The sequence below is a fragment of the Rhagoletis pomonella genome, unplaced genomic scaffold, assembly GCF_013731165.1.
Source record: "Rhagoletis pomonella isolate Grant_MI unplaced genomic scaffold, Rhpom_1.0 Rhpom_scaffold_00005, whole genome shotgun sequence".
Taxonomy (NCBI): Eukaryota; Metazoa; Arthropoda; class Insecta; order Diptera; family Tephritidae; genus Rhagoletis; species Rhagoletis pomonella.
The window spans coordinates 25,034,634-25,045,508 of record NW_023458559.1 but is presented as its reverse complement, the minus strand read 5'-3'; the positions used below and the strand labels follow the sequence as shown (position 1 = coordinate 25,045,508).

General features: G+C 37.5%; 1 protein-coding gene across 7 annotated transcripts in view; it reads right to left on the bottom strand.

Moving 5' to 3' along the window:
- Positions 1-5,118, bottom strand: part of LOC118738786 (rho GTPase-activating protein 20) — a 96,347-nt gene extending 91,229 nt beyond the window's left edge. For 2 of the 7 annotated variants that reach the window (XM_036469762.1, XM_036469765.1), the window contains exon 1: positions 3,790-5,073. In XM_036469762.1, coding sequence (XP_036325655.1) covers positions 3,790-4,229 — 440 coding nt within the window. In that variant the 5' untranslated portion in view covers positions 4,230-5,073. Of the gene's footprint in view, positions 1-3,789 lie in introns of all 7 variants that reach the window. The other 5 variants (XM_036469759.1, XM_036469760.1, XM_036469761.1 and 2 more) reach the window with 5 other exon arrangements.
- Positions 5,119-10,875: the final 5,757 nt, after the last annotated feature.

Genomic DNA, 10,875 nt, shown 5'->3' with positions numbered 1-10,875 from the left:
CCAAACATCTAGTCGATAGAATTGAGAAAAGGTTACAATAGAATTAATTATAGCTTTTTTGTTGTAAATTTGTTGTGAAAAGAAAAAGTTTTTAGCTCTCGTTTTTAAGAAAAAGGTATGTGTTGGTGTTGGTTGATTTTTCCGACAGGGTGGTAAGATGATTTATTTTGGAACGAATTTCCGTCAACCCTTGTCAAGTTTGGTTGGCAGACTTCTGCAGATGTTTGCAGATGTCTGCAAACCAAACTTGACAAGGGATGACGGAAATTCGTTCCGAAATAAAAAAAGGTATGTAGTGCCAACTTGACACCATACACCTAGTCGATCGAATTGAGATGTTGAAAGGGTTACACCGGAATTAATTGTAGCTTTTTTGTTGTGGAAGGAAAGCTACAATTTTTTTCATTTCACAAACAATTTTTAAATTTAAAAGGTACAATTAATGGCGACTAGGTGTATGGTGTCAAGTTAGCACTACATACCATTTTTTCTTCAAAACCGAGAGCTACAAATTTTTTCTTTTCACAACAAAATTTACAACAAAAAAGTTACAATTAATGCCGTTGTAACTCTTTCAATATCTCAATTCTGTCGTCAATGGTGCATGGTGTCAAGTTAGCACTACATACTAAATTTTGTTCGAAAAAGGGTCAAGGCTCAATTTTTTCCAGAAAAACGAAAGCTACAATTTTTTTCTTTTCACAACAAATTTTAAAGTTAAAAGCTACAATTAATAGCATAGTAACATATTGGATATCTCCATTATATCGACTAGGTGTATGGTGTCAAGTTAGCACTACATACCATTTTTTCTTAAAAAACGAGAGCTACAAATTTTTTTTTCCACAAAAAATTTACAACAAAAAAGCTACAATTAATGCCGTTATAACATTTTCAATATCTCAATTCTATCGACTAGGTGTATGGTGTCAAGCTAGCACAACATACCATATTTTTTTAAAAAATGAGAGCTACAAATTTTTTCTTTCCACAACAAATTTACGACAAAAAAGCTACAATTAATGCCGTAGTTAACTTTTCCAATTTTGTGTAAAGTGTAGTGCTAACTTGACACACGTTTGATATTTGGGTTTAAAACTTACTATCGCGCGACCTAGACATTAAAAAAAAAAATTTTAATTATTAAATAAAAAAAAATAAATATACACCCCTATGCTGTAATCCGAAAGTTCGTAGTTACGAATTCGTAGCTCCGTTCAGAAAATTCGAAAATTGGTATGCTGTAATCCGATCGTAACTATCAACGGCGTTACGAACTAAAATAGTGAAATTCGAAGTTCTTAATCAGCTGCTTTGACAGAAACAAATCAAAATAAATATAATCGCAAGTGAACAGTGAAATTAAAAAAAATTTTTTAATCGTATTTGAAAAAGCTTTTCCTTAATTAAGTAAAATAGAATGGATTCAGTGGCCGGTGCACTTTTGTCTCAGGAGGAAGAACATGCTGCAGTCAACTGTTGCATTAATATACAAAGGAGATTGCTACGAGACAGTTCTGATCCATTTAGCTTAAATGATAAATATATGCTCCCTCTTTTTAAGGGCGTCCATTCAACTAAATATTGTGTTGCTTTAAATCTTGCAACGCTTTCCCAAAATTCCGCCACATCCTCTTTAACTATTACAAAGCCTCGGGCAATGTCCGGCCTTTCGCTCATGCATTCCACCAGTTTTTCGTATTGCGAGCGATTTGTTGTGATTGTCGACTTGATAATTTTGTAAACATTTAATGATACATTGTTTTTTATTCACACTTCAACTTACATACATATTTTTGCGTTTCCACACTTTATTTTATTGATATTTTAAAAGAATTCGCTTCGCTCCGACACCAGTTGCTCTTCGTAGAAAATTTCCGACAAATACATACAAATTACAGCTACGTCGGATTCAGGCATACCAACATTACGAATTTCGAAGATGGTCTCCGAATTTCGAAATTACGATACGGCAACGCGGATTACAGCATACCAATTTTAAGATTCGTAGCAAAATCGAATCTACGACGGATTACAGCATAGGGGTGATAGCTAATACTGGTCAAGAAAAGGAGTTTCTATTATTACCATCAGTGCAAATTACAAATCCCGACAATCCCGGGATTCCTTGCAAACAATTGTCGAGACCTTAAAAAGTCCGGTATCCGGGATCCCGAGATTAAGATTCCTATTTTGTACAGTATGGCAACACATCTTATGTGTCAGTTGGAAACCATAGGTTCTTTCCCGTACACAACGCGGGGGTCCAAAATAGGCCAGAAATCATTCCCGTACTCAACAAAATGGGTAATATTGGTATTGGATCGTAAGTGTCTTCTTCTGCCCGAAACAGCCCGGACTTTTTCTCCGGTTAAAAATGCATATCAGTTGTTTTGTTTTTAGATGTGGCCTGCATTTACTTGGTGCTTTTAAAGAATAGTGAATGGCCTGTTGATGTATATTCAATCTTTATATACTTAGAATCAAATTTGTGAAACAAAAATTCAATTTCCAAGTTTGCAATTAAGTGACAAAAACAAAAACAACGCGAATCAGCTGCTACGCACGGCTACAGGATGCCATCTCATGTCGTCCGAGCATCACCTCCACCAAGAAAGCCAGATGCTGGCGGTGAAAGAGCACAACACATTGCTATCGAAGTAGTTCCTCGTGGGATGTCACCATGGAAATCACCACAATAACGCCCTACTTCGAAATGAACCGCCATCCCGACATATCAGACGTCACCTGCTCGATTGGAAACCCCGACGTTGAGCCGTGCGTAGACCACCCATTCGACGTAGAGAAATGCAGAGCGGAGCTTAACCACCTACACACCGATGCGGTCAGGTCGAGTCTTCGCACCAGAAACGACAACATCGTTCTAGGCAGTCGACCGCCGCCCATCAACATCGACGAAGCTGAACTGCCAATAAAGACCAGGTGCACCCTAGCACAACTTCGTTCTGGGTGGTGCCTAAGACTAAACAGCTATCTCTCCCGGCTGAACGCAGAAGTGCCAGACACATGCCCTGCATGCGGGCAAGGTCCACACAACACCCAACAAATCTTCGCATGCGCCTCTAACCTCACGACCCTGACACCTTAAGCATTATGGACCGCGCCTATCGACGCCACCCGCTTACTTGGCCTCAGGCTCGTCGAGTCCGAGGACGGAGACGACCCATGACGAAACCCCGGGGCGTTGAGTACTGCTGCTACAACAACAACAGCAACGCGAATCAGCTGTTTCTCAAATTCTGGGCACGAAATGTGGTTTTTTGCGTTCCCGTACTTTTGGATTATGTTCTATTTTTGAGAGCAAACTTTTCGCTTATTCTCTAATTAAAGGATCCGGTCCGGATTGTTAGGGAAAGAACCTCAAGTATTATTGTAAATACTTATGGGTGCAATTCAATGTAATTTACAAGTTAATAAAAGTTGGATTAAAGTGATTTATATACAAGATAAAATAAAATAAAAGTGAGCAAACTATTATGTAGTGTTATGTGCATTTATATATATGAAAGTGTGATAAATGCACTTTTTGATAAGGAAATCAAGTGAAACGACTTAAGAATTTTTAACAACAAATAACATGTACAATATACATGTTTTAGAGGATACCTCCCTTAACATCCTGACAAAGTTTCATTTGTAAATTCCACCTGGTTTTCTTAAAACAATACTAAAGTACATCAAAAATTTGTCAGTTTATACATATTTTTATTTGTTTACACCGAACGACGTAGGACGCTCTGGTAGTTATAGAGATAATAGACTACTCACCTATGCAAACGATCCGTTTGCGCTAATTCGTCTTCCAGTTCAATTATGTCAAACAATTCCTTCTCACCAGTCCTCCCAAATATTCCATTAGGAATTTTTCGCAAAAATTTTTTTAGAACACTGGCAATAGTATAAACTGAATAGTTGTCTACATTTACTAATCGTCCTGATTGCAAGAAGTGAATAAGTTTTTTCATAGCACCTTGATGGCCAGGCGCCCGGAATACGTCTCGCTTATTTGGCGATTCTTTATTAAGCTTAAGTATAAGGACTAGTAATGGTCCGGGAATGTTTTCGTTGTTTTTGCAAACTTCCTCCAATGGTACACCAAATTTGACTTTCTCCAGCCGATATGTATAATCTGGTGCTGAAGTACCGGGATGTCCGCATGATGTGACAACACTGCTAATGTCTGCTGCACGACGCGCCCAACTGGACATCTTCACTGCTTGTTTTTAAATGTTTTAGACGAATGCCGTGTAAAGGTAGAAGTTTCGACACGAAACACGATTTTTTAAACAGAACTATTTAAGAAAATTCTTCTAATTCTAATTTTTCGGTATATTATTCATTCAAAGCCCGTGTGGCAGCTGCTATACGTTCCTACCCGCCATAACAATCTCTTCATATGTTTACACTGTTTCCCCTCAAAAGATGTACGTTCCACCTTCCACACTTATTTAAACTCTATTATAAAAGCAGTTTTCGTAGATTTCCCTTTTTAATAGCTTTCACTTTGATTTAACTGTTCGTTTTTTACTTTTTCTTTGAAAACTTTTTGTATAGGTAAATATACATATATACAAACACACTAACTCCACAGTCGTTATATCCAATACCCCTTACAAATAGTATGTGGCCAACTTCCTCGGAATTGTCTTTGCGAAAACTGACACAGAAAGCCTTAGTTTTAAGAAAACTATAGCGATAAAACTGCATAAACAATTCGGAAATTTATTTTCTACACCAAATTTTCGTTTCTCCTGGGCTTCATGATGCCACCACTCCTGCGTGGAAAATAGTGCTTTTTCCACAGCAACGTTTTCATCTTACTTTTTCTAGCCACACACACATTTTCTTGAAACCTTAGAAAAAATTCGAGGCAACCACTAAACTTTTATGTGGATTTCATGATTAAAATTCCAATTATATACACAATTTTCACTCAATTTAAATTAATTTAATTTAATCCCAATTTTTTAGGTTTTCCGTGTTCCACTTCGTCACTTAACTCTGTTGTTGTTGCTCCTCCTATGTGTACACGAGAATGAAAATGGAAGTTTCAGGGATGTAATTCAGAGTACTTGTTAGTAGAGTTGACTATGAAATTTCAGATGCCATGAATGCATTATGGGCTTGTCAGAATGGGCCCTGTCACACGGTCAGTAATTATCACGATATTTGGATCGCGATCCATATTGATGGATTGATGGATCGCGCACGAATGCTACATGTTCAATATTTATCGCGTCAGTATTTGCATAATTTTTGTGCTGAACGCTTATTATGACGCAAGAAAATATTTCTACTTTGTGCGTATATATTACAGATAATGCATTCCACAATTACTTTAAAATTTCCAATGTTAATTAAAATTTTTTGAATTTCTTTTGAAAGGTTTTAAGCAGGGAGAGCGAAGGCAGAGCGAATACGTTTTCGATGTTCGTATTATGAGAGTACAAGATGTACTGACGAAATGTATGGATCGCGTTTTGAAAGTGCTACACGTTGAATATTTATTGACGGTATTAGTTGCGTTCCAGATAACTTCGTATAAAAGCCTGTAAAACTGCCAAATAACAAAATTACTCTCTTGAAAGAGATGAGCAAGAGAGAAAAAATAAATCAAAGACGATCAAATATCTTTATCAACCGTTTCGCGTTTTGCTTGACAAAAAACAAGCGCACTTGCCTTCTGACCGTCGTGGTGAGTAAGTGCGCGGACAAGAAAAAGAAATTGCTTGTTGAATTAACGCGCTTATTTGAACATTTGCGGGCAAGACACGAGCCAATCTCACACATATACAATGCTTGACGTATTTATTTGATTGTCTCCGCGGCGCTTAAGGGCCATTTACATAATGCTTGAAATACAATACCGGCGAACGGCAAACTTCGCCGAACTGGGCGATGCTGTCGTTCACCGTTCGCCCAGCTATTTCGCCTACTTAAACAGAATTAGAGCGGTAGCGAAAACAGCTGATCCCATTTGGTCGCCTTTATAATTTGGGTGACCATATTTAGAAAAAACTAAACCATATTTAGAAATGAGGAAATGATAACAAATATAAATTGTAAAACAAAGAAAGATTATTATAAATAATTTGTTTCAAGCCAGATTTAACGAATCCACAACTATATTTTTCAAACAACAAAAAAAAATCGTGTTTAGGTTGTTTTCTTTTAAAACTTTGAAAGCAAAAAACAAATACGGCCACCTTTGGCATGCACAGATGTCATCGCCCAGCAGGGCGATAGAAATAAATCTATCGCCATGAAACGCCGCCAAGCGAACTTCGCATTTCGCTTTGGCTGTGTTCTATTTCATATGCTTGCGGGTGTTCTAATTTTGACAGCGCGAATTTCGCTGTGGTGAGTTCGCCGTTCGCCGGCATTGTATTTCAGCAATAAGACTTTCCTCGCTTTGTTTGACAGTTCAAACTTTGACAACAAAGCGTGAAACGCAGAAAATATGCTACAACAAAAGCTTTGACAGCTTTTGCGTTCTCCTTTTCCTCCATATTTTTTATCTGTAAAATAGATAACAATATAATAATATGCATTAATAATAGCAATAATAATTCCTTTTACCCTATTTTTGTCACTAAATGCAAATGTAAGCGCACGAGAACAGATACATGTAGACAGCTGATTGCGAAAGCGGGCAAAAGTTGAGAGTTGCCCAAGATTTTGCTTCGTTTTGCTTTGCTTTGCTTCAAACGTTTTTTATGTGAGCATACTCATGCATATGCCTACATCGATCTTATATGTCAAAGCAAAGAACTATCAAGCAAAGCAAAGAAAGTTGTATGTGAATCAGCCTTTAATGTTCTTTGCTATCTGTTTTTGTTTAGAAATGCAACCCTGCCTATCGTTGGACACTTTTCATGAACTTGCAGGAAGAAAAATTTCGGACTAAAACCTGCAACTTCTGACTGAGAGAGAGAGCAAGTTACACTCACAAAGTTGTTTGACTTGCAGGTTTTTTGGCAGCTGGAACGCTTTCCTGCAAAAACAAAATTCAAATTGTGAATATCGTGAGCATCTGGAACGCAACTATTGCGATCCGCAATCCAGATTTCAAAATTTTTAGAAATTTTGCGATATGGATCACGATCCATCAATACTGCATGCTACACCGTCAATAAATATCGCGATACTCGGATCACGTCAATAAATACTGACCGTGTGACAGAGCCCAATGGGCACTACTCTGTTCGTTCAGTAAAGGCCTGTCCACACATGAACGAAAGACACAAGATCACGTAAGAACAAGAGAGTGAAAAAAGTCGATTTTTTTAGCGGGTTCTACGCCATCTTGTTTCACTGGAAAACGAGCGAAAAGTAAACAAAGCAAAGAAAACAACGAAAACCAAAATTAGCTAAAATTATTGTCAGCCACTTTAAACGCACAATTTAGGTAAATTGATGCAACAAAATGCTTTAAAACGTGTTGTCATGTTGAATTAACTCTTCTTTACTTGAATAAAAGTGTAAATTAGTGGTGCTTGTGATGTAAACAAACGCTCAGCTGACGAACCCGCTTTCGCAAACTTTTTTCTCAAAACCAGTTACAAATACAACGTCGCGTTCTTACGTGATCTTGTATTTTTGGTTCATGCTGTCCACATATAAAGGGCTAACTATAATATGAATAAGCTGCCGTAACTGACTGTCAGAAAATAAACGAAAAGTCTGTCAAATGCATAAGCAGCGTAGTGTAGACTTTTAGGTGGCTATATTTTACTTACATGAGTTCAGTTTTGCCACATTGAATTAGATATAACAATAGCCACTATCAAGCAGTTTGTTGTAGATCACACAATTATAGTAACCTAGAAACGCCGAAGAACTGTTCGCCTTGCGAAACTTTCAGGATAACCTGGTGTTTCTGCTACATCACAATTTTATAATTGGAATAATTTAGATAAATTATCAAATAATAAGCAGTTCACGCTAGTTCTTTTAAAGTAAATTTGTGCATAACATTTAGATATCTACTATTTGTATGTTTCACAGCATGCTTTCGATAAACATCGACTTCACATCACTGCGGTTGTTCCGGCTATTTCACACAATTAACAAGAAAATGATACCTTATTCTTTTGCATAATCATGCAATGAAAATAAAAATTACATAAGCGGATGATCAAACTTGACATTATTTAATAAAAATATAATTTTTCCAAAATATCGTAAAGAAAAATCGTTACAGTTTCACACTCGTTTTGCTATATCGTAAACTAAGTCGAAACTACTTAGTAGAAGTCTGAAATGCGACTATGAATAGAGGTAAATTTTAAGTTGGTACTTAAATTTAAGTTGCAGCTTTGTTAGTTTCGACTTAGTTGCTGGACTATTAATACGCGCCATTATAGTTTCAGAATAGGATTTATGTCAAGAATGATAGAATACAAGATTGCGCCGTCCTGGGCGTTGACATTTGTGTACCACAAGTAAACAAAGAATAGAGCGAAAAGAAGAACGAGTTGAAACTGCCAAAGCGGTTCACTTTACTGCGAAAAACGTGTTTTAATTTTGCTAAATGCGAAAGTATTGCATTTGTCTTCTAATCTATTAGAGAACAGTGAACATTTTAGTGTACTCCATTGCTTTGCAATTAAGGGCCGGTTACTCAATGTCTGGTTAACACTAGTCTCCGGTAAAACATCGTTATCGACGTTACCGACTCCATGTTATATGCATGGAGCCAAACACGTCGATAATGATATTTAAACGGAGATTAGTGTTAACGACATATTGAGTAAACGGCCCTAAGACTGCTTCAGTAATCGTTTTAGTGCACTCCATTGCTTTGCAATTAAGGCTGCTGCAGAAAACTGCAGCAGCATCTCTGCGGACTGATTAGTTAAGTTGCTAATGGAGGCTGCGTGGAGCAGAAACAAAATCATTCTGAGGAAATGCTGTTAATATAATAATAGAGAAACATTTCGGGAACGGCTTTGCCGTGCCCTATGTACACAAAATGCAGTGATTCGACCCAGCGCTACACTTGCATCTACGCTTCTTGCATCTTGACGGTTGTCGCAATTTAACACACAGCACTTCATTGTATTAGTTTTTACGCAGTCTTCAACTCAAAAATCACTCACAAATTGCAATTAACACGATTTAAACTAATTTTTCACTTATAATTCAACTTTCTCTTTCGCTGATTTGTAAACGAAGGTTTATATACAAGTTACCACAACTGTCAAAATCGGCAAAACCAAAGTAGCGGTACCACTGACGGCGCCACCTTTGTTCGCTGCACCGTGGATTTATGTGTATTCGCACGTTTGCATACGCTTGCTTATTCATATTATAGTTAAGGCCGGTCCACATAGAACTTTCGTGTTGGCTTTGGCGTTGGCGTTGGTTTGACAGAACGCACGTTAAAAGTATGCTTGCTACAATGAGCGCTTGGCAGCGAATGCTTGGGCCACTACATTAACATACTAGCGACAGATAAATTAATATTTCATATCAATAATTGCATTAAAAACGATATTTCTTGCCCGCACTTGATTAAAAAGGAAAATATTTCACATAATTTTATTTATTTGCAACAGCTGACGAGCGACGCACGCGAAAAGATGAGAGTTGGCCATCTTTTTGCTTTGTGTTGGCGTGAGCGTTGTCGAATTTTGGCTATGTGGACGGCTGCATTTGAATTCATGTATTCATAGTCAGCTGTTGAAGCGACGCCAACGCCAACGCAACGCCAAAGTTCTATGTGGACGGGCCTTTAGCCCTTAACTTTGGCGTTGCGTTCATGGTTGCCACAATTGGTAACTTTCTACCAAAGGGGTTACTTTTAGGGCCGGTTGTTCAATGTCTGGTTATCACTACTTGCCGGTTAAACATCATTATCGACGTTTTCGACATCATGCATATAACATGTGATCGATAAAGCAGTCGTTGTACTTAACCAGAGCTTCTACCTCCAATTAGTGTTCATCAGACATTGAACAACCGGCCCTTAAACGGTTTGGTAACTTGGTAACTTTTATTTCATTTTGGTAACTTTTGCAACTAATGGCCCTATGATGTATGGCGACTGGGGTCTAGTTTCTGGTCTAGTAGCCATGGCTACCAGTATCGTAATTTGTATTATGTATAGCGATTAGTATCAGTATATAGAAAAGCTCAGAAAACATCCGAATTTACTTTTTTAACATGAACTTTTTTAAGTAATTGGCAACTTTGCTCCAATGTGTTGAACAATTTTTGTGAACTAATAACAAAATCGTCGATAGCGGGAAACCAAAAATTCCGCTACTAGACTCAGTAGGTGACAGTTAGTAGCCAGTAGCCATACGTAATGCGAATTTTAGTATAAGGTTGCCCATCGACTATCAGTCGCCATACACAATAGGGCCATAAATATCTATTTGCATTAATAGAAAGAAATGAACTATGTTTTGCATGTGTGTAATTATAAAAGCCCTTCGAGTTTCAGTGGCAGCACTACCGACACTTCTCCAAAATTACTTCGATATAACGAGAGTCAACTCACAACAACTAAAACAACTTTCGAATTTTTGCGATAAATTTTGAATTCTACCATCTCACATTTTAATAGTGGCCATCTGGCAATTTTCGGTAAGGTCCATAAATCGTTTTGATTATTCCGGCACAAAAAAAAATGTCGCGTTCTTTTTACTAGACCCACCTACCGACATGTATTTCGACCCACTGAATTAAAATCTGAGGTCCGTTTGACACGTACACTAAGTTATGAAAAAGCGAAAAAATAGCAAAAAAATTTGCAAATTTCGCAATTTACTCGAAATTTTGTACGAGTCAAACGGACGGTTAAAAGCACCCGCATCTTTTTTTTTGTGACGGTGCCATTATTCCGTG